At 37.9% G+C, this 23,783-nt stretch overlaps 1 protein-coding gene across 3 annotated transcripts in view; it reads left to right on the top strand.

Moving 5' to 3' along the window:
• The window catches only part of DCLK1 (doublecortin like kinase 1), a 237,329-nt gene that overhangs the window by 4,817 nt on the left and 208,729 nt on the right, over positions 1-23,783 (top strand). For all 3 annotated transcript variants that reach the window (XM_053934574.1, XM_053934575.1, XM_053934578.1), the window contains exon 3: positions 8,283-8,629. In XM_053934574.1, coding sequence (XP_053790549.1) covers positions 8,283-8,629 — 347 coding nt within the window. The remainder of the gene's footprint in view (positions 1-8,282; positions 8,630-23,783) is intronic.

Raw genomic sequence — 23,783 nt, 5'->3', positions numbered from 1 at the left:
TGCAAAACATCAGAATGTACAGAGTATGAAGGCATTGACTATCACATGGCCATAAATGAGAGTGTTTCTTACCTGTGAAGTTTAAATGCAGATGCTTGATTGTGTTCCAAGAAAATAAAGGTAGAACAATTTTTGCTTCCATCCTACCCTTGGCCCCAGTGTGCCATGGACAAACCAGAAAAGAATGGATAGATAGCCATTAGACAGCCCATTTAGAGTTGTAGCAGAGATTGTAATTTCTATGTGATTTTCATTTTTAGCATCAGGTGAGAGAACTTGCAGTAACAGGGTGTAATGAGAGGATCAGAAGAAGGCTAAAATGGAGAGAGAAGAATAAAAGGGTAATGCCAAATGTAGCTCCTGAAAGAGGAGCACAGCTTTGCATAGCAGGTGTTCAGCCACCATTTGGTTGTCTCCTGTTTGTGTCATAGCAGAGGAGAGCTTTTTAAGTATTGAGAACCTGATATTCTTGATAATCTTCCTTGTGTAAAAAGGAAAGTAGGGGGCAACATGAAGATGCCTGAGAAAGAAAATTGAAGGAGTGAGATTGTCTGTCTAAGTAATAGGTTTGGAGGTTAGGATCAGAGGTGTAGTGAAATGAAAAGAAACTGGTCTTAGGAGCAATGTTGTCAATTTAAGGGCACAGTTGAAACTATATTTGTCAGGACAGTATTTAATTGCCAGAGAAAATCAATTTCTGGGAGGAAAGACCAATATTAATCAACATCTGTTTAAAAGCAGTCTTTGTGCATTTGCTTATTTGATTGGTATGATCAACAAGAAGCAAGTTTCATTGATGTTAAAGTTGATTTGCACAGTCCTTTTGCAGCCAGTCAGAACCAGTTTTGAAAATAAAGAACTGAATTAAAAAATAAATCCAGCAACCTGTAAGATTGGTTTATTTTGGCATCCTAGTGAAGAATAATACCAGCTATTAATCAGTCAGTCAAAATGAATGACAGTGCAAGAGCCTAGGTTTATTTTAAAGAAGTCATTTGGGATTTCTTTTTATCCTGTAGGACTTTTTTCCTTACCCTTTCAATGAATACATCTTCCCTTCCTGGTATCGTTCAAGGAGGACAGTCTTTTTTTCTTGTCCCATTAGGACTGTGGGATTTACAGAAGTCAGTCTTTGTGTGGAAAAAGAGAGCTACATCCTCATTCTATGTGAAAAGGGGTTTCTGTTTATTTGTATAAAACTGCAGGGTGGGTTGTTTCACTCACAGAACTTCACAGTGGAGGACGGGTAGATATATTATTAGCTCAATGATGGTTTTTGCATAAGCCCCTTACACTCTTTACTATACAAATTTATTAGAGTTTGGCTCGTCTGGTACAGCATTAATTAGCTTGAAGCTGTGCTTTGTGTTTAAATAGCTGGAAAATCACTTGATTTTTTGCCTCTTGCCAAATGACATTTGTGCTCCAACTACTCAAATACGAAGCATTGCTTTCTTCATGGTGGGACTATTCCCTTCCTGTGTAAATTCACTAATTAATTTATTGAGGCTGTTACGAATTTACATGATTGGGGGGACATTGATTTGGTGATTTCAATGTGAAGCAAATGTATAAAGCCTTAATTTTTAGAATTGGGTTTTGCCTTTATGTCTGTGAGGAAGTTCCTGTACTCTTACCTTTGCATGTGATACATAAAGACAGAGGCTCTTGAGGGAAATGAGACAGCAGCCGCTGTCTTTCATCCCAGAGCTAAATACACAGAACTGCATGAAAGATAGTCCCAAAGGAAAAAAGTTGTAGAAGAGCTGTTTTGCTTCAGTTATATATAGTTTCATTCTGCATACAGCTCAAAGCTGGCATGGCTGTGTGCTGGTGATGTAGATTATTTTGAGATGCATGGACACATTTTCTCTTTATTTGAAAGTAATGACATCCCTGGGTGTGGGGTTTTGTGGGTTTTTGGTTTGATTGATTTTGGTTTTTTGTTTTAGTTTTTGTTTTTTTGTTTTTTTTGCCCCCCCGCCCCTTGTCTTTTTGTTTTGTTTTTCTTAAGACTTATGCACATGAGATTTGTTGGAATTTGATAACAAGGGGCACATACTGTTGTAAAAGTTTCACATGATCTGTTAACTTCTGTCACCCTACATGAAGGAAATAATGCAAAGGATTCAAGTTCTTCTTTTTGTCAGCCCTGATGTTAGGACCGTCTTACATTTAAAGAATGGATTCTGAATGTGACATGACTTTATTTCCTAGGCATGACATGCAATCAAAAGCATATAAAAACAATAAAGATGAAGTTACTATTGAAGGCTAAATTTTTTAGCTGTAAAGGAAGTTTCAGGAAAGGACTTTGCTTCTTCAAAACTGTATCAACCTTAAAGCTGAAGGTGGAGAGGTCTTATCCCCAAAATAAACACTGCAAGGTAACTCTGAAACAAGGAATATTTACAGTTTTTACTTCTGGAGTCCTGCTATGTGGAACAAAGACCATAGAATCAATTTGTAGCCAGAAATGCATCCCTTTCTCATTAATTTTTATTATAATATTACCTCAGAGTCTTGGGTATGAATCGGAATCGATTGTTTTAGGTTTCTACAATACCTACCACAAAGTTAACCCTGCAACTGAGAGCTGGCAAAGACCAGCTGAAAGCCCCAGACCACAAGGCTGAGAGCATACTGGGAAACAATTTTGTCACATGTCAATACTGGGTGCACTGCCAAATGATTCTAAAGACTTCTGTCTGCATGTTTTGTGTAGGCATAATGGCAAAAAGAGTTTTAAGGAATAATCTGAAAAAGAAAAATGAATGCTTCTCAGGGATACCTCAGAGCTGCAAACCTTGTTGAAGGAGCAGTTTGAAAGGATGCAGATATGCCAACTTTAAAATCCAGTAATAGCTGTAGCCAGCTAATAACTCTTGGGAGATGTGAACCTCGCTGCGGGGCAGAGGAAATGCTGGGTCACATGAGGACTTGGGAAGGCTCTCGTGATGGAGGCAGGCAGTTTGTGCTCAGAGCAGCAGAGAAGCTGCCTGCCAGCGCAGGGTTCAAAAGGCAGCATCTCCTTGCTGAAGGGATGGGCTGCAAGTGTTCCTGACTTGTTTTGTATACGGGTCTTGCTACTTCTACTGTCACCTCATTTCTCATATCTCAGCTTCTCCCTCTCCTTCCCAGTATTCCTGCTGCCTTCTTGGCTCTGCCAACCACTCAGGGTTGTTGGTGAGGAGCCCAGCCAGGCCAGACTGTAGGAATTGATTGACATGGTCTCTGATGCTCTCAAGAGCTAATGGCTTCTTTCTTCTAGATCATGCCTACCTCAGCAGCTGGGAATTGATGGGCTAGAAAGATTCATATGCATGTGTAATGTGCTATCGAAATAATAATAGTAAAGTATCTGTTTAAATGTTTGTAGAGCTGAATCTATGTGGACATTTGTTTGTAGGATTAAATTTACACTGGATATTTACCATGGACTTGATCCAGGGCTATCAAATTTAGGGAAACTTGGACTGAATCCTGTGGCAGAAATGGCTGCAATCCTTATATTGTTAATAAACAAACAGCTGAATGATCCTGTTGCATAAAATAGTAGAGGGTTGTTCTGGCACTGTTTGATTATTTTGTTCATCCATTAGCCTGTTCATCATCTTTGTGTCTTGCTTAACAGCTCCTTGGAAGTCCATGTGGTTTCAAATTCAAGGTGCTTTACATTATTCTTGGTGGACTTTTTTTCTAAGTGTGTACAGTGTCTATCTTACTTGTAACAAGACTGCAGAAATTTGAGGGGCAGAGGAAGACGAAGTTCTTTTATTTGGCTTTTGATCAAGAAAAAAATAACTTTTTAGTCTGAACTGAGAGAAAGTAAGTTTATGAAAGAAGTCCTTTCCAAGGTTAGAGGAAATCTGATTTAAAGTTTTTGGTGCATCTGATTGTGAGATGAACATGTGTAGGTCAGATTTATTTCCTTTAGATGCTCCATCTCTTTTACACTGTTGCATTTTTTTCAGACCCTGCAGGAAGACAAGGCACCAGCAATGTAGTTAAAGTAGGTTATTGTTCTATTAACTAACACATTTGGGAACTATCAAGTATCAGTAATTTATTTGATTCAGGTCATCTTCCTTTTGCAATCAGCTCTGTGTAGTGAGGCACAGTCAGAATTTTGTCCTTTCTCCTGAGAGATAGAGATTCTGCTTTTTTTATGTGTAAAACCAAAGGGTAGAAGTGAAGAAAGGCAGGTAGGCTTAGGCATGGAGTGCTGGGGGTGCTTGTCCCTTCCCCATCCTCTTAACATATTTCTTGCCTTATCTACTGGGGAAATGGACCCCAGTAAATGACTGCTAATTAATAAATTAACTTTACATTCCTACTACATATTGTACTCCAAGGAATCAACACTATTTTCCATAAATTGGCAAATCCTGACCTCCACAAAGAGGCTGATGTTCCTTCTCTGCTTGTGTGATTCAAACAGATTCTCTCTTCCTTCTCTAGGGTTTCCACCTAGGATCAGCTGGCTTCCTCATGAAGCCATTTTAGCCCAAGTCACCTTAAGCACAGAAAAGCAACACAAAAAATGGCTTTTACAAGATGATGTCTTGGTCATTCTTAGAGGGAGAATATCAACAAGCTCAAGAAAACCAACTAACTGCTAATACCAGTGTGGAAAACAGGGAGACACTTGCATCAGGAAAGCTCCAGTACTTATGTGCAGTGATTCAGTGTCTCCTTAGCAACCACTTTGTACACACAGATATTATTTTAAAAAGTATTTAATAATTGAAGCAAGTTTTGAAATTCTCTCATGACCTGTAAGAAGTATCCTCCGGTGTTGCATGTCTCTGATAGGTCAACTGCATTGAATTTTGACAGATGTGCAACTGCAGGTAGTAGTTTTTTCCTCTTTTTTTTTTCTTTTTTTTTTTTTAAGCATAAACAATGTTTTGGGATCTGCCCTTCTACATGACTAGCTTTATGATTAACTGCTCAATGCTAAGATTAATTTTATTGTTCCACATGGCATTTCCTGAAGTGCTGAGCATTTATACAAATTAAATTGTAGGGTTACTGGTTTGAAACTGACCAACAAGTGCTGTGCATGTTTCTTGAAAGGTTCTGGTGGTGTGTGCTTCATTTCCACTGTTGCTGTGAAGAGGCTCTCAGGAAAGGGATACTTTCTAAGGTGTAGTAATCACTTTTTTCCCTAGATGCCAGATCCCCCGAAGCAACTGCGTGTTCCCCTTTTCTTTTCCTAATGGCTATTGATACTGTAATCGAGAGTCAAAATTCCATTAGTGATGGCTGACTGCACTGTGAAACGCTTGCTCCCCTCTCCTGGGGAGCTGCAATCAAATTGACACTTTTAAATAGCCTGTGTTGTCTGTGCCCTTTGCTTAATCCAGTTTCTTCAAAGAATCCTTCTCAACACTTGTTCTGTTAGTGTTTGGAGGTTGTTAATTTCTTCTTCCAGTTGCCAGTTACTCAAAGCTGATGATGAGGAAGCAATAGCTAAAGCAGGAGATGGATTTATTGGACTTTTAAGTCATGCCCCTTGTGGAACTTTTTTTACAGTCTTTTCTCCTGGAGGTACTGGTGAAAAATAAGGGATTGAAAATCTAGGTGAAGATCTTTTGTCCTTTTATTTGAGATTACTCTGCATACAAATGCCAGAGGTGCTAAAGATTTTTATTCTTACAGGACCAGCATGCATGAAAATTGCAGTCCCTGGATAACATCTAAAATAGTTTTAAATAACAACATTATGGGAGAAGTGTCTGTGTTTCTGTTAACATATATAAAATAGTTCTTATTAAAGATAAGAAGGCCTTGGATGCTCTACCTCTTTACTGTATTCTGTTTTCTATTTATATAATAGGTATTAATAGCTTTATAATAGGTATTCTGTAGGTAAAGATTATAGATAAATATAAATAAATCAAGAGCCTCTTGAAACGAAAAAATTATTTTGGTGTAAATATTTTAGTGATGTAATATGATACTGTTGGAAATGAGGAAAGGGCAAAAATGCTTATGTTCAAACAATTCCAAACCTTCAGTGATTCTGTTGGTCCTTTTTAATGATCATTTATATAAATTTAGTTTTGTAATGAAGAGCTGACATGCAGTTAAATGCTACAAGGAATCCATCTGACCTTTAAATGTAGCTGATATTAAAAATCATGTGGAACGCTGTCCTTTCAGGAAGGGGAACCAAAAGAGTTCTTAATAAACTAAAGTAGATCTTCTGAGTACACTGTGTATCGACATTTATTTATGATCCTACCCTTTGAGAAGTGAGTTTTAATTTAAAGACTTGATTTTAAATAAATATTATTTTCTGCAACTGAAGTGAACAATTTCCCTAATAGGACTCAGCCTGAAAATCCAGATTTAGATCCTCCCTCAAAAAAAAAAAAAAAAAGATGTAGCTGGTGGATTTTACATCTTACAGCAAACACAAGTGTAGACAAGAATAAATTTTGCTTAAAAATTTTTAAGTGAGACTTCTGCAAATTATTTTATAGAGCAGATATTTATTGTATTGAGAGCAGTCTTACTCATAGTAGGATTTCTTTTCTTTCCCTTAAAACTTGCTAATTTTGTGGATGTGCTTCTGAGGGTGCATTCTGACCTGGCAGTAACTGAGTAGCTAATACTAGAACAATTGGACAGGGACATGGATAAAAAAGAACCTGCACTGTCTGACCACTCATTACTGTAGCTGAGCCCTTCTACTCTGATGTTTCCATATACATACTGTCTCTTTTGTATATATGCAGTGGATTAAAGGAAGAGCCTACCTTTATCCAAGCCTCAAGTCCCAGTGTTGTCTGCCTCCATTTTTAAATGTGGTGACTCTGTGTATCTATTCCTTTGTGTGCTGTAATGTCTCTGGAATTGGGTTGGGTGCCTTGAAACTTGTTCAGAAATTAAATTTTAATACTTACTTTTCTTTTAATGATTTAACTGTGAGTCCTTTTTCCTTAGGGGCAGGGGTCATTAGGAATATCTTTGGTTCTTACATGTTTTTTTTGGCATAGGAGGTGCATCACTGAGTTTTGTTCTGGTTTTCTTACCCTGGGCTAAATTTCTGGCATGAAGGCCTCTGTGCTACTAGCATACAGCGAACTCTTGAACCCAGAAGAACTAAAACATCTCAGATGTCTCTGTGGTATTGTTCAGAATAGGATCTTGAATTATTTGTGATTTAACTGCAGGCTGCCAGAAGGTGCGCTCTTGCTGGATCTAGTATTAGTTTCTTTGAGTTTTTTGATTTTTGTTTGGCTTGTTTGTTTGTTTTTCCCCAGACAAGATGAACTGGATCAGCTTGATGTTGCAAAATTAGTAGTGTCTTTGGTATGTTCAGTCAGATCACTGAGCTGACCCAACTCATCGAGTGCTCCTGCTAGCACAGCAGAGTCGAGCTCAAGGGGGAGTTTGGGAGCACGCAAGCAGGTGTCCCTTACACAGCAGCCTTCAGCTGGCCTGGGTTCAGGTGCTAATCTGCATGCTGCTGGGTTTTCTGGCTGATTTCTAGTTCCCCAGAAGTTGTGTGGGTGTGGTATTTGCAAAAATATTTTACTGTAGATAATGCTTCAGCAGAAAGAGGAACTAATAGCCACTATTTTTCATTTAAGTATGGTAAATTTGTTGTGATGAGAAGTCTGTAATTGCTACTCTTTGTCTTCATTTCCCCATATATTACATATTTAGTCAGTAAATAATACAGGGAGGTTTCTTGTCTCTACATATCCTGGGTTTATGATGCCTAAAGCTTTAAAAAAATCAAATCTTAACAAATTTCTGTGACACTTTCATCCACCTTCTTAATAAAATGTTATTTGTAGCCTATATTTTTTGGTAATGTTTCCTAGTATTTCCTCTATAGTATTTGGGGCCTGATGTTTTCTTAGGAGTGAGCCACTTAAGCATGAAGGCTGGGGCCTGGAGTACTTTGATAATGTGCTGTCGCTGGGCTGCTGGTGAAATCTGAGCACAGTTTACTGTGTTTACTGATAGCAGTGGTCCCCACCGCAAATAGTGTTTTCTGATAAGAAAACTGCTGCTTTCAAGGATTTTTGTAACAGCATTTCTCGAACAGTTAGCTGAAGAGTGATCTTTAAAAGATCACTCATTTTGTAGTCAGTAGCATCTGAGAAGGGAAGAGATCAATATTTATGTGCTGTAGGTCAAGAATGATAAGAATATTATTTAATAATTTGAGAAAGATTTGATTTTTTATTTTCCTGCATTTTTCTTTTTTTTTTCTTCTCTCTCCAATCTGACTTGCTGGACTTTTGCTTTTGTTTCCACAGGGGAAAGTTATGTATGTGGCTCCATAGAACCCTTCAAGAAACTGGAGTACACAAAGAATGTAAACCCAAACTGGTCAGTGAATGTTAAGACAACTTCTACTTCTCGTTCAGTGCCCTCTCTTGCCACTGCTAAAGGAGGTACTCCAGATACAAAAGAGAATAAGGATTTCATTAGGCCTAAACTGGTCACTATCATCAGGAGCGGAGTGAAGCCACGGAAGGCAGTCCGGATTCTGCTCAACAAGAAGACAGCACATTCCTTTGAACAGGTTCTTACTGATATAACCGATGCCATCAAGCTGGATTCAGGGGTAGTTAAACGCTTGTACACACTAGATGGAAAACAGGTAAGAATTTTCATGATGACCATTCTCAGCATGAAGAAAATACAATTTTCCAAAAGGAAAAGAATAGTACATTAGTAGAAAAGAGTCCCATTTGCTCTAGAACATACAGCCAGGCCTTCTGCTGCTTGTAGTGTACTTAACATCTGTGAGCAGCTCAGGAACACCATGAAACATTACTTGGCCTTGGTGAGGGTCTTGCCATTTATGATAAATAATAGCTCTAAATCTGTTCTGTTGAAAGTGTGATATGGTTTTGGCTCTGCATGCCGGAAACGTAGGATGAAGGATGTCACTTAAGCTCATTCTGTTAACTTGTTTCAGCTTTTTCTTGCAGCAGTTTTATGAGTCACTGTACTTGGCTTTCCATAAACTGTAAGAACAAACAGTGAGGACGCATTTCACCATGATAAATGCAGACCTACTGCTCTCCAGAGTGACTAAATGATGAATCTTATTGCACCTAAAATGGACAATGAAGAAGGTGCAAGCTTAGAAAATGAATGAGCTTTTTTCCTATTGCAGGAATACAGGTAGGATTTTGTGTGGTGCTCACATTTATTGAGGAGTCTCTTGGAGGTTTCATATTATTTCTTCTGTGAAATACCTTCAAGCAGTGTCTCTTTTGCTGACTTATTAAATTGCAGCAGAGTGAGATTTTTGAGAGGCTTCTTATTGAACTTGGGGATAGAGTGACATGAAAAAAAATATTACAGAATAATCCCACTTCTTTTTTACTTTATTTGTAATTTTTCTATGGACATGTATTAATTATAGCAAAACAGGAGAAGCTCTTAACCTGCTGAAGGGCAAGGCTAATTTCAGCATGACCTGAATTGATTTAGAGCAATGGTGACTCTAGAGAAATAAGGCAGATATTTGCATTTACAGATGTAACTTATTAAACTGAAGAAGTCTCTCTGAAAAGCTAGAAGCTGCTAGAGACTGTGATATTTCTGCTGTAATATAGCTGTGTTTTTTCAGATTCTAGGCTCAATGATTCACAGACATGCAGCAAACAGTGTTGCTACTGTGAGATGCTGCCAAATCTGCCTGATACAGGTAAATCAGTGCTCAGCAAGATCTGGTGATGTCCTAACATATCTGCAGTTGCTGGGGCTGATGTGCAGACATAGCTCCAGAAACAGCTACAGCAGTACTCTCTGATCTCAGAGAAGGCTGCTTAAAGGACAAGCTGCTTATTCAGAACACTGGTTCAAATCAGGGCCAAGTCTGGCTTGACCAGCAGTCCCTTCTATCTGCTGTTTTGTATCAGTAACCTCTGACACCAGTTACACACAGTAGTACAGTTCTTGGTGACTGTGCACATGCCTGTTGTGATCTTCTTACTGTGACTTTATTGGGAACTTTGACCTAGAGGAAAATGTGGATGTGAAATTCTTTTTGTCTGCAGCAAAGGTGAAGTGTGTGTCGAGGGAAGCTCTCAACTCCTGTTCTTTCTTACCTTGTCTCGTGCTACAGGGAGCACTAAGACTAGTAAATTTGAGGAAGGAGTTGAGATTTTAAAGCTACAAAGGTCAGTGGTGGTCTCTGCATGACATTGACAGAAGATCTTGAATAATTACTCTGATTCCTGCAAACATTCTCAGTAAAAAAGGAATGCATATTGTATTATAAAGCTTTGTATTTTATATGTAAATAAACTTGTGGTTTAGCTCTGAAGAAGTGCAGCCTGGAGGGATGCCAGTGTTGTCTCTTGGATAATGTGCTCGCTTTTATGTTTTTGTATTTAAAACTCCCCTTTAATGATCGTGCTTAGAACAAACCAAAAAAGAAAAAAAAAAAAAACCAACAACCCTTTACACCTGTTTTGAAACTCTAATTCTTGAAATTACCTAGTATTATCCTTCTACTGGGGCAAAAGGGATGACCAGATTTTCTTGGCCCTTATGTTGGCATAGTTCAGTTGAATCCTTTGTCAACTCTTGAGCTTTGACTTGAGCTTAAATCAGTGGTGTTTTTGTTACCTACCTTGTAGTCTGAAACCCTTGTGTCCAGAAGTTCTCCCAAGAGACTGCCATCTCCATACTCCTTCCCCTTTTGGATATACACATGGAGTTGTGTAGCTTGCTGTCTAACCCCCCTGGTAAGGTCAGGGCTTAGAGGAAGGGGTGTGTGTGTCCTGCAGGTATAACAGAGACTTTGCTTTCTCCATGTACAGAGCAGCTTTGCTGGCAGGGAGGGAAATGAATGACTCTGTGCTCAGCAGGAGCAGCCTGTTGCTCAGCCCTGAGTGGGGAAGTCATTGATTTCCTGTGCTGCTAGGCAATTGCTGCTCCATTTCCCTTTGCCAAAAGCCTGATCTCCCAGATGGCACTGGGGACATGATGATAGATTTTTTTTTATTGCTAAATTCAAGCTGTGAATTATTACTGGGAGGAAATCCATGGTAAATCAAGCATTTTTCCAGTACTATTTGTAGTTGGGAACTTCTACTGTGACTCCTGCTGGAGCTCTGAAGGTTCTGGAAGAGCCTGTGTTGAGGGGCTAAATCTTACAAATCTGTGATTAAATCTTTCAATAGCAATAAAATCCTAAAGCTCTGAGTCAAGAAAAGTAATTTACTGTAAGGATAAGAGAATAAAGCTCTCCTGGAATTGTTCTTTGGGAATATAACTTGGAGACAAGCTATTCTGTACTGTCCTCTCTTCTGAATTATATTATGAGGCCAACACTAGAATTGCCCTTCCAAAGCAATAATGAATCCCCTGTATTGTTAGTGCAGGTGGACAGTGTGGTATGTATATTGTTGTTGGATACTATTGTTAGATGCCTCAGGCTACTAAAAGTAGCAGGAGTCAGAGACTTAACTGGGCATCCAGTTAGGTGGTTGTCCCATACTGACACTACACATGGAAAAATAATACTTGTAAATACTGAAATACTTGTCCTCAAATAGTCTTGTTAGTTGTGATGTTTTGATCTAAAATATGTTAATAAACATTTTGTTCAGTTAAGAGGAATTTAAATGATGGCCTCTAAAATTTGGTGACAATGTAAAGAGCTTGTATTGATGGAAGAGGTAGTACTTAGACAATCAGAACCTCAGGGAAGTTTAATTGTTAGGAAGAAAGCTCTCCTTTGACATCCAGTTGATTCCCTATTGCAAAAATCCCTTCCTGGTTTTGGAAAATTTAGTAAGTTTTGGTGCACATGATGCTTTGTGAGTGTTTCTTAGAACTCCAAGACTTGATTAAATAGGTGTGTTGTATTAGCCATTTCAACTTTTTATTCTGGAATAGCAAAAGAAAGGTGTTAGGGGAAAGCAAACCAAAAAGAAGAAAGCAAACTAAACACAAAAAGCCTCAAGAAAGCAATCCTCAAAAAAAGCAAACCCCAACAAATTTAACCAGTCCATCTCATTGGGTCATTGGCAGTTCAGGGACTAAAACTTGATGTTTTCCAGTATTGGGTGGGTATTGACTTAGGATTTCATGCATTACTTTAGTTTTATTTTAAGAAGAAAAAAAAAAGTTTCTCCTTAATACACACAGGATAACTAGTGGCTTATTTGCATTTCCTTATAGCCCATCAGAATCTGTATTTTGACTTCAGGGTCTCAGAATCCTTAGAATATCACTTCATTTATGCTAAAAAGGGCACAATATACAACTGCAATCTGATTATAAAGCACATCAATGGCCTGAATTTAGCATACTTTTGCAGTTTGATTATTAATGACTCCTCAGAGCTGGATCCGTTTCACACCATATCTGGAATAGTTTATGTATACTTTTATAGATATACTTAATTTCTACTGGTACAAGGGTCTTTTTACTCTAGAGAAAGAGATGGAATTACTTCCCTGTACCACAGTTATGCATTAGAAAATGGTGGGACTCTCAGAATTGTTTAACAGTCTTAGAGCACAGGCCAAATTCAAAAACTTTCCAGGGGGAGATCTTGAGGCATTTTCCTTGCCAGCTTTGCTATGTAAGGAAAGTGAAAATAGAATGAGTAGGTGTAATGGCTGCCTGTAGGAATACAGATAATGAGGGCATGCTCTTACTATAAGCGCTACTCAATTTTTTAGGTTAACCTGATGTTTAAGTTCATGAAGAGATATTGTCAGTGTTGGCCCTTAATATCACATACTTGAACAGAGAAGGAACACTTTTTCATGACTGAAATGTGTCTTGCTTTACTGTAGCTGCACTGTTCCATTTTGATTTCTATCCTTTCCTTAGCAGAAGGTGGCATTTTTAGTTTGATGTGCATTTAAAAATGGCCTTCTAAAAGGCAGTGTGTGGACACAGTGCAGACACTGAGGACACAATCTGTGTGTGGAGATAGAGCCCCGTTGCTTTGTTGAAAGCTATTCTCTTGCTTTTGTTTGCTTGGTGAACTTCTAGAATAACACCAATGGCTAAAATGGGAGAAAACTAATCAAGGTCACATTTAACAGCAATATTGTGAGACAGTGCCATTTTTAGAAGTATTATGATGTTTATATTTGCAGGGTACTTACAGTTTGCATGTTTTGACAAAGACTAAAGGTTGGGCAACAGTGCTTTGTTATCTTGTACATGCTCCGTGTGCTTTTGGCAGAACAAACATCTGGTTTATAATAGGACCTACTTATTTGAACAGGTGGCTTGCTTAGCTTAACAAGATGCAATCATGCAAATTATTTTTCAGTTTATGCATTATGCTGTTGATTTGACTCCAGACAGATAAATGGTCAGTGCCAGAGATACCACAATAAAAGTCACTATCTATTGGGGTTTTTTTTACTCATAAATATGTTATCACAAATCAAATTACCTTTACAGGTATGAAATATAGTCATAGTTACTTAAAGACATATACCTTACAGAAGGTGTAGTGTGAGGCATAGGATGTCCCTCAATAGCCTTGTTTTAAGTCATTAAAATAACTATTGAAGAATTGTGACTGCAAGGAAAGGGAACATCACAGTGCCAGAAAGCTGGAAGCTTATTCACTGAGTGTAATAAGCTTTTACTTTTTAGTGGAAACCCACTACAAACTGGCTATGTTAGGATGCAAAGTCCTGTGGACTTCTCTTTCTGAAGACATGTGATATTGAAGTTTTTAAAAAGGAATACTACTGTTCTGAAAAAATACTCTCCTAAGGGAGCAAAAGCAACTGTTTGCGCCTAGACCTAAAACGAGCTATGTTTTTTGTGGTTCTTAACAAGTGAAAATTTGATCTGATAATAACATCTGTATTGTGCAGTACATTCTTGGCAATAGGTACTGTTTTTAGGATATATTAAACATCTCAAATGTGTTTCTCTAGACCTGGATTGTCCTTGGTACAGAAACACCTACATAAATGAAGGTAGGTATCATTCACAGAATAGCATTCTCATCTCAGCATTTGGGTAGTCTGTATTGTACAACAATCTAGACCAGAGGACTGTTAACCAAAATGAAATTTATATGCAGCAACTGGTTTTGTGTGTGCCTGTAACTTTGATTCACATCAGCATTTGTAATCTTAATATAGAAGGTGCATTTAATTTTAAGGGTGACTGGTTGTGCACGTTCTTTGTATTTGTGAAGCTGTAGCTACAGCCCACGCAAAACAGCAGGTATTGTCCACATGTTTCAAAAACAGGAAGAATGTTGAATGCATCTTATCTTCTGTATCTTGGCACAGTAACTTTATCTTCTGCCTTTTGTTTGAAGGCATAAGGGTGATGTTGATTGAGCAGAGAACAATGGTGAATTCTCTGTGAGGTGTAGCTGTGCAGATCCTGACTAATTGTGAGAAAACATTAAGTAAAATTACTTCTGCAGCTCAAAAAAACGTTTTAACAGGGAAGCAACAGCTCTTGAGATGGTACTTAATACTGGACAACCTTCTGGGGTTCGGAAACCCATTGTGCTTACACTGCATGAGCTGTTCTTTCCTAAAGGACTTCTAATGTGAATGCTAGAAGGCCATACCAGTCAGAAAATACCTGTGCTGCTCATTTTAGACATGAATTTTAAGCCCTGTCTGGGCAATTCTGACAGACCACCATGTTATATAACTATGAGAGACATGTAAAAAACCCTGAAGAGCACCTCTCCATCTTGTAATGCACCTCACTTTCCCTCCTTCTTGCCTGCCGTATATTTAATCAGAATATTATTTTTTTCCCTCTGGAAGATGTATAATTTCTGGCTTTTGTGTTTTGAAACTGATTTTGGGGAAGGATTAAAAAGATGAGGATTTTTCTTAATACTGAGGAAAAGGTCCCTTCTTGAAGACATGATAGTCTGAAAAAAAACCCAAAAAGTGTCAATGAATGAAAATTGCATGTTTCAGCAAGTTGCTGGCAATTGGTGTTATCCTAGTGTTAGAGGTGAGATCCTTGAACTCTTGTGCTTCTGTACAGGCTGTTTCATTGTCAAGTTATGACATTGACTAACAATTTAAATTGTTAGTCAGATAAAGTTCTCTGAGAAGGAGTGAACAGAAGCCCATTCCTGACTGAAAGCAGTGTGTGTTCATTCATTTGTTTAAGGTCGGTTCTTATTAAGCTGCGACTGACAACTGTGTTGCTTTGTCTCCAAAAGCTTCTCACAATAGGAGTTTCCATGGTTGCCAGCTGGCATCCCACAGGAACTGTAGACTGACTTTGAAAATTGAGATGAGAAGACGCCATCTTCTGCATCCTTTGGAGAGGCTTGTGTGCTGCTCAAAGCAAGAGCTGTTATTAGGTGAATGAGACTGAAAACTTGCTTACCTGCTTCAGAATGTGTTAAATATCACATAAGCTGATCTTATTGTCTTTAAAGATATCCAGATACTCATTAGAGAGTTTATGTATGTCAGAAGCCTTTCTTAAGGAAGAGTAATTTCTAACTCTTCAAGGTGGAGTTTTGTACTGTGTGAAGAAGTGTTTCTCAGTGGAAAGGAGATGGTGTGGTCATTCAGAACTATCCATTTCTAGAATAAGGATTCTTTTCCTCTACATCTGGCCTTTGTTTAAATATGCAATGTAACCAAGAATAGCTTATTATCCAGTTAAGTTCTGATTTGTGTTTTACTGACTATTGGCAGTAAAAGAAAAGAAAAGCAATCCATGAGGGAACATCCTCAACTGTATGATATTGTTGTGGAGAGTTTCTGGGGTTTCTTTGCTTAGTTGCTTCATGGAAGAGAGTTTGGAAAAGTGCTTGCAGAGTTCTCTGATGCTGTTCAGCTGTTTTGTAGAGACAGGCATGAGATTACTGGTGGTCATGGAGAAGAGTTTCCACTGCTCGATAAAACACAGTCCTTGGGACCAATTAAGTCCTTAATGAACAGGTGAAACCTTTAACCTTTTTATGATGCTTTCAAACAGTAGCCATCCTAAACTTTCTCTGTTCTTCTCCCCCTGCCTTATGACTTCGTCTGAACCAAATGAGATTGATGGTTTGAAGATTTTTACGGTGTATTGTCAAACTGTTGTGTTCACTGGGATGATTTTGTTTGTACTCTCTGAAGCTCTTGCTGTTAGTAATGTTTTTTTTTTTTGGTTGGCAAAGTGTGTGTTTCCTTTCTCTTAAGTGCTATGATATAATGATCCTTTAAAAAATCATAATGGATGTTGGATTTGCTGGGTTCTTCCTGTTCAGTTCTGTTTTTCCTTCTAAAGTTAGTTGTTACAAGAGAACCAAGAATTTCTAGCCATTTTGGAGCATCTTAAGCATCATCTAAAGAAAAAACCCAACATTTTCCTCTCACAGTTTTTTGTAACATGTTTCCTTCCTGAGAAATTAAATTATACTTTTCATAGGAAAAATTCTTAATTCTGCCTTGTAGCTTATGGGAACTTAAATATTTCCTTTTAAATATAAGTATTTTTGTATAATTATCTCTTTAAATGTTGGGCCTTGAATTCTTACACAAACACTTGGAAAACCTTGGCAGTGCCTGTTTTGAAAAAAGTTGAGTTAATGAACTAAAGGATAATAACTTACTCAAGCTCAAGTTTGAGCACCTACCTGAGATTTAGTGCAAGTATGTCCTTGATTACTTGTTTCTTTCCACTTAGTTTCCTATTCAACAACCTTTTGCCAAGCTGTTGTGTAGAAGAAGATGCTTATGTGAATGATGAATACTGAGAGGACAAACTACATAAATATTCTGTCATCAGCTGTGTTCTTCTCTGAAAACTAATCCTTGCATTTATAGGAGCCAAGGTCTTTCAAATCCTTCAAAAGGCAATTGATACTGGCAAAATAAGTCAAAAATTACTGACAGTGCAGGAAATTGTAGTGACATCCCAATTTTGTACCTTGTTTTTCTGATTAAGTTTTTATGAAACCAGGTTCTTTTCTGAAACTGCAGTAAACTGTGAAACATTTTGTGTTCAATACTTTGAAGCTTCTTAAGCCATACACTTTTCTGTTGCTTGTAGTGAGTGGCAAGAAACACAAATATTTTTGAATATTCAGTGTAGTTAGTCTGGAATTATGTCTTGTGATTCTTCTGTAGAAAGCAAGTCTAGGGCAATGACATACTTTTGAGGTGCTCATCAAGTTATTCAAGATGAATTCAGGTCTCAACCTCTTGAAGGATTCTTTCCTGTGTTGGAGGTGCAATTCAGATTCTTAGATGTGAATTTTGGAACTGAAACGGAGAGGATCTTCAGGGATAACAGTATTATGTAATATTAAATCAGTGATGTACTATGTATTCTGCCTCTTCCCCCCTCCATTTCTCTTTAAGCTTGAAAATAATTTGTTCAATCCTGGAGGAAGTATTGACTTAATCTCTTCTGAATCTATGTCCCAGTACTGTTTTCCAGTTCATGGGGCCAGACTGTCCAGACTCAATCAGATTTAGAAACTAATACAATTACCAGTTGGTGAAAATGTTTCCATTGTACTGAATGCAATACTGAGAATGGCTTAGATTTTTATATATAAATCAAACACTTTTGAGACTGTTTTCCTGATGTCACTGGTTAATGGTATACAAGGTGTATATCACATTTTTTCTTAAATTTTAGTAAGTACTTTCTCTTATGTTTTACCCCAAGAAACTTCTGAAGTAGGTCAGACTACCTGCTACAAGCAGGTGATTTTGCTTGGCAAAGCTGCTGAGAAGGGAATGAAGCTTCTTCCATAGGATTGAATCCTTGAAGTCATAGGCCAAAGAGCAAAGAAGGCTTTTGGGACCTGAGGACAGGACATAGTACTTTACACATAGATAAAAATGAGCACAAATGGTTCTGAAATTATCAGAGGTAAGTGAGTGTGACTAGAGAAAGCAAGGCAGAAGACTAGTATGCTCCCACTGGAAGCAGCAAAGCTTTATATAGGGTTTTGAATTCAGCTGGATGATAACTGAAAATAACTCATGTTAAGTAGTTAAGGCTGATTGCCTCTCCCAAATCAGTTGTTCTAGTGGATTTGGTTTTCCATTAAATGTTGAATCTCAGAAACTTCTTTTAAATAAAACTCCTCTGAGCTTTAATAGCTTAAAATTGCAAGAGACATGTACTCATCAAGTGAATAGAGTGTTTCATCACTTGAATAGCGAAATGCCAGTTTGAACTGCTTTTAATTATCTTTTTGGTTTGGTATAAGCAATGATTTTTTCAAAGCTGCCAGGCAACAGGGGACAATTGGGGGCATCTTGTGGAATAGCCAGAGTAGAATGGCTTTGATTAAAAGAGAGGGAAGACAGACATTGACTAAAATGGATATGTTTAAATAGAATAGTGTTTGAATACCTGCCTTCCTTTACAGACAGGTTATATATCTGTTTTACATTAATTTGAATTGCAAACTGCAGCTGCTGACATATACCATGCATCCAGAAGCTAAACCTTAGCTCTTCCTTTATTCTAGTTGTCCTTGAAATATCCTACCGTTTCATTTTCCCTTTCTTATTCACCTCTGAATAGTTTTTATGTTTCTGAAGGTTTTCCAGGAGTCTCCTTAATTTTTTTTGATTTTTTAACTTCTTGTGTCTTTCAGTATTATCTCCTTTCTTGATTTCTAGTCACAACTCCTGTTTCATTAAAATCTAGCAAATGCTGAAAAGTTGTGCTTTCTGTGGAGTTTCTGTGTGTGAAAGGGTTTCCTGAGCACATCTCATTTCTGTAGTCCAGCTCTTTTGTTCTGTTAGTATATCTTAAACGCTTATAACTAAGATTGCTTTAACCTTCTGCTGTTTCCCATGTATGAAATTTGTGTTTGCATTTACACCCATACAAAATCTGAGTTAAAGCTAATGCATTTTATGGAGTGTTTAAGCAGCATGCTTGCATGCTCCTTGGTGAGGAAATAACTTTGAGAGGGAGCTGAGTGTGTTGCGGGAATGGTCTTGGCACACTGTGCACTGATAATGAGAAACCCTGTGTTTACACGAGAATTAGCTCATGGATGCTGTAATTCTGTCTCACTGATTAAGAATAAAAATGTTAAAAACGTAGAAATTCACAATCATGAAGAAAGCCCATATATGGCCTTGTTGACTCTGATACAGAGCAGTTTTTGGGGTTTTTTGCCCATAGCTACTATAGCTATAGCTACATAGGCATGTATAGGGTCAGTGCCCCTCTGTAGGTATGATGGTGCTAGCAGGGTTTATTATCTCCTGTCATCTGAGTATCCCATACTGTTTGAAATGCTTTTGTACTTCTTTTATTCTTGCTACATAAAAATACTTCCTGAGCTCCAGTACCTTCACTGTTCTGTACATTTGTGAAAAAGAAGGCTGCCTATAGGTCTTAGAGAAAAGATATTTGCATGTTTCGGTTTCTAAACCAGAACACATCTGTTCTGGGGCAGATTAAGGAGCATTGTGAATACTCTGGAGTAATTTGTTTAAATAGAGTGTGATCTTGATGAATTAGGAGCACGAACTGCAATCATTGTAAAATTTAATAAAGCAAATATGAAGCAGTTAATGTAGGGAAGAATAATCAAGTGGCCTGTCAGAACCAGAGGAACAGAAACCAGATGAGAGAGCAGTGAGCACGATGTGAAGATTTTTAATGCAAGAGGTGTTGAACATTGCATTGGTCTGAGATGGTGGGAGAACATGCATGTAGAAGTGTTTAGTGCTTTTGCACTTGTTAGCATCCTTGTGAATGCAGTTGTTCATATCTGCTTTTTTTCTTCAGGGATAGGCAAACTAAAAATTCTGTAACTTACGTAAAGAAAATTGGACTAATATTAGCATTGATTTGCCATCAGTACCTTGAGGAAAGGTTGAGAGAGACAGAATATCTTAAGGGATGAAATAGGAAGAACAGGGCTATTCTAACAAGCTAAGGACCAGAAACATTAACACTTGTTTTTTTTTTTTTTGTTTTTGTTTTGTTGAATTTAACAGCAAATAAATTTGAGATGAACATTTGATATCTGTATTCTGGACATGCCAAGTAACTAGGTAAAGTCTCTCTGGGGCTCTATTTCTGTAACAGAAGACTGAAATGAAAGAAAATCTTTTATAATCATGTATAGGTATTCCAGTAGTCAGTGTGTGATATTTTGAGGTAAAGTATTTGTCAGAATGAAAACATTTACTCAAGAAATTTTGTTCTTGATAAAGAGTGATTCAGTTGAATTTCTTTTTAATCAGACAATTTCATGAAGACATTAGGAAGAAATGATGCTATGAAGCTAAAAGCAGTTTTAAAACATTTACTGAATTTTAAATGTGGGACCAAAAGAACAAATTGGTTAAGATTTATAGGAATTGTTATAGATTAATGGTATTTGTAGGATTGTCATCTTGCTAAAAAATGCTTTCAAACAAAATTATATTACAGCTTGATTTAAATCCCGTTTAAGCAGCACTATTTAAATGAAGTGGCCTGGTACAGAGCCTGCTGTGCTTCATCCTTTGGTTGTTTGTGGGGGGAGGTGATGAGACTGAAAGGATGAGACTTTCCTTTCTCTGGCAAGTCTTCAATGACACTGTAGGAGGAGTAGCTTTTAAATGCGGCATCCCTGTAAAAAAACTAACCTTTCCATCTGCAGATGGGGGAGGGCTGTCCTAGAAAAGATAATCTAGCTCTGGTTTCTCTTGTGCCGAGTCCAACTGAATGCCAGTCATTTTTCACAGCATTCAGTAGGAACTGTTCTCTTAAATGTTACAGGAGGAGGAGGACAGGAATAACTGAATGTCATTTTGTACCTCTGTAGGAAGAGGAAAGCTTTAACTTACAGGCAAGTAATCAGAAGGATCACTGAAGTTAAGAGGTGGGTGCTGTAAAAGGAATGACTGATACTTGAGTCTCTTCACCACTGCTCCCAGTTCCTCCCCTGGCTAGGAGAGGCTCTCCCTTGGCTTCAGCTTCAAACTGCAGCATCTTCTCCTGGTGCAGCACTGAAACAGAAACATTATGATTATTATGTAGTCCTCATGCTTACCCATTTTTTTTCCTTCATGCTTTTATTTTTTTAAAGCAGTCTGTCATGACTTCTGAAATCCTGAAGTGACAAGCAGCTTTACAGCTCCAAATTTTCTCCCCTGGAATAACCTAGGTAGAGTGTGTGGGAAGGTTTTATATGCCAAATCAGTGATAGTCTGTCTGTACAGTAAGTGTTTCTGTTCTTTGGGAACAAAGCCTCACTAAAAATGTGTACCAAGTTTCCTTAGCTTTATTCTGTATTATTTTAGATTACTACCTGGAAATAAGCCTTTTAACTTAGTACCAAAAAAACCTCCAAGATAAGGAAAGGTAACAAATAATTTGCAAATTGTCAAGTAGAGCTGGAACAGTTTTTCAAGGTGCAGTGGGTGTGTGCTGCATTAGAAAGAACAAAGATTCCACTTCTCCACCTTTGCAGTCCTAATCAATGTTAGGCAAAATGATGGATAACAGATAAATGGGACACATGCAAAATAAGACCAAGACATTTTACCTTTTTTGAGGTGTACATAATTCCTTTCTAAATTAGTATTTAATCTCAATCACTTAGAAATAGTGGTGTAGAGAAAGGTATGCTGATTACTAAATAGTAGACATGAAGTTGAGCATGAGACCAGATAACTGCTCTCTGTGAGGGGAGATAATAGAAATTGAGAAGACAGTATAAAGTTGTCATGGATGATGCTAGGAGACTGCAAGAGTGAAGCTAACTGCAGCACAGAGGAATAGTAAGGAGAGAAAATATTCTAGAAAGCAGCACAGGGCTACTGAAGAGACATGAAAAGATGACTTGCCTTTTACACAGGAATTTCTGTTAAATGTAGGTCAGTAAAAGAAACCAATTCACAAATCTGTGAAACTCACAGGAGCGCTGGGAGTAGAAGAATTATTGGTAGTCCCTGCTGGGGGAGAAGCAGCTGTCTCCTGGCAAATCCCAAGTAATGCATCCCAGAGAAGGAAGAGAGGAAGGACTCCAGGCTCTGGAAGGGTAGATGCTCCTTTGTTTCCAAAAACATAACAAGTAATTTAGAGAGTCATCTGCCATCAACATAAGCTGTGATATATCCAAGTATTTATGACACATCACAAGTGACTTTGGCAAAGCTGTAGAGCTGAAGCTAAGTAAGGGTTTTCCAAATAAAAAATTCAGCAGACAAAAGGCTTGGTAGCCCAGCTTTGGTTTGTCTTTTTAGTGGAGCCATGATTTGAGTTCTTCCCTTTAGGCAGCTATGTTCTGCACAACTTTAAAATACCCTGTAGGCTTCATGTTATCAGCCTTTCTTTCTCAAAAAAGATGTAAGTGCTGTGAATAATTCTATTCTGAGTCAATTGGCTAATGCTAACAAGTGTCAGGTATTGTGACACATCCTGCAATAGAATAGTCAACTAAATTAACCAGGCTTTTTTGGTATTACTCTCATTCATAAAATTTTTGTGAAACTTTTTTCAGACATCATTCCCTTGCTTCTAAATTGTCATATAGAGGAGAAACAAACCTTCAGCTAATTACCAACACTGCAAAACAGCTGAGCAAACTGTTCTCTTCCTAGTTTTCTCCCTTCCTATAGGGAAGATGTTATCATATAGGGAAGGGGCAGGGAAGCAAAGAGAATGTTGGCTTAGAGTTTTTCTTTCCTTCCCCCAAAAAATGTAAAGTTATTTCCTGAACAAGGATCTAATTAATCTATACCAAAAAGATATTTTTAAAAAAATTTTACAGGCCTTGCATAGTTCAGGTTTCATTTTTTTTTGAGATGTCTGCATCAATCCCTGCTACTCAGTAATGTGACCATGTGGGAGGGGCAGGTTGGAACTCTTTTGTGTTCTTATGTACACATACACCCACAATCCAACATGCACATCGGTTCTCTTTAGAACAAATACGGAGGCAAATTTTTTTTCTGGGTTTTTTTTTTTTTTTTTGGCTTGTTTGTTTCTTCCAGTCAGTGCTGTCTCTGAAAAAAACCCTGTGCTATCCCAGTTACTTGTTTCATGTGGATTTTCACCCTCCATCTTCTTCCTATATCTTGTTATGATGGCTCAGATTTCCTTCAGATTTGTGAAGTTCAGTTCCTCTGAGAACTAGTACTGAGCCAAGCCCATCTGGACTAGTCCTTTAACTGAAACAGATGGCTTTATAAGGAAATAGTTTCATATATGGCATAGCATGTGCAACTGTCTTTGGAGAGGAAAAAGTTATTGGGAAGTTTGGGTTGGTTCTTCTCTGATCTTGCTCTGTCACTTATAAAAGCAAACAATCTGCCACTTGCTTAAAATATTTGTTAAAATCTTTTCGAGCTGTGGAAAAATTGTCACCAACGCACTCACTATTTTACCGTTGCTGCTGATCCCTAGAGATACAGAAGTGTATTGCTTTTATATGAAAATCTGAAAGTCCTCATTTTCAGAGAGACTGGGCTAATGTTTGTTACTACTTATAAAATCACAGAATCATTTACGTTGGAAAAGCCTTTTAAGATCACTGAATTCAACAATTACACAGCACTGCCAAGTCCACCACTTAACCAATGTCCCTGACTCTCTTTTAAATAGATGATGATTCAGGGATAGTGATTCCGCCAGTTTCTTGTTCAGCCTATACCAGTGCTTGACAACCTCTTCTGTGAAGAATTTTTCCCTAATGTTCAACTGAAACTTCCCCTGATGCAACTTGAAGCCATTTCCTCTAATCCTATCACTTGTTACGTGGGAGAAGAAACCAGCCACCATGTGGCTACAACCTTTTTCTGGCAGTTGTAGACAGTGATAAGGTCTTCCTTGAGCCTCCTTTTCTCCAAGCTAAA

The sequence above is a fragment of the Vidua chalybeata genome, chromosome 2 (genome assembly GCF_026979565.1).
Source record: "Vidua chalybeata isolate OUT-0048 chromosome 2, bVidCha1 merged haplotype, whole genome shotgun sequence".
Taxonomy (NCBI): Eukaryota; Metazoa; Chordata; class Aves; order Passeriformes; family Viduidae; genus Vidua; species Vidua chalybeata.
The sequence above is the reverse complement of the archived record's forward strand: the minus strand, read 5'-3'. Positions and strand labels throughout refer to the sequence as shown.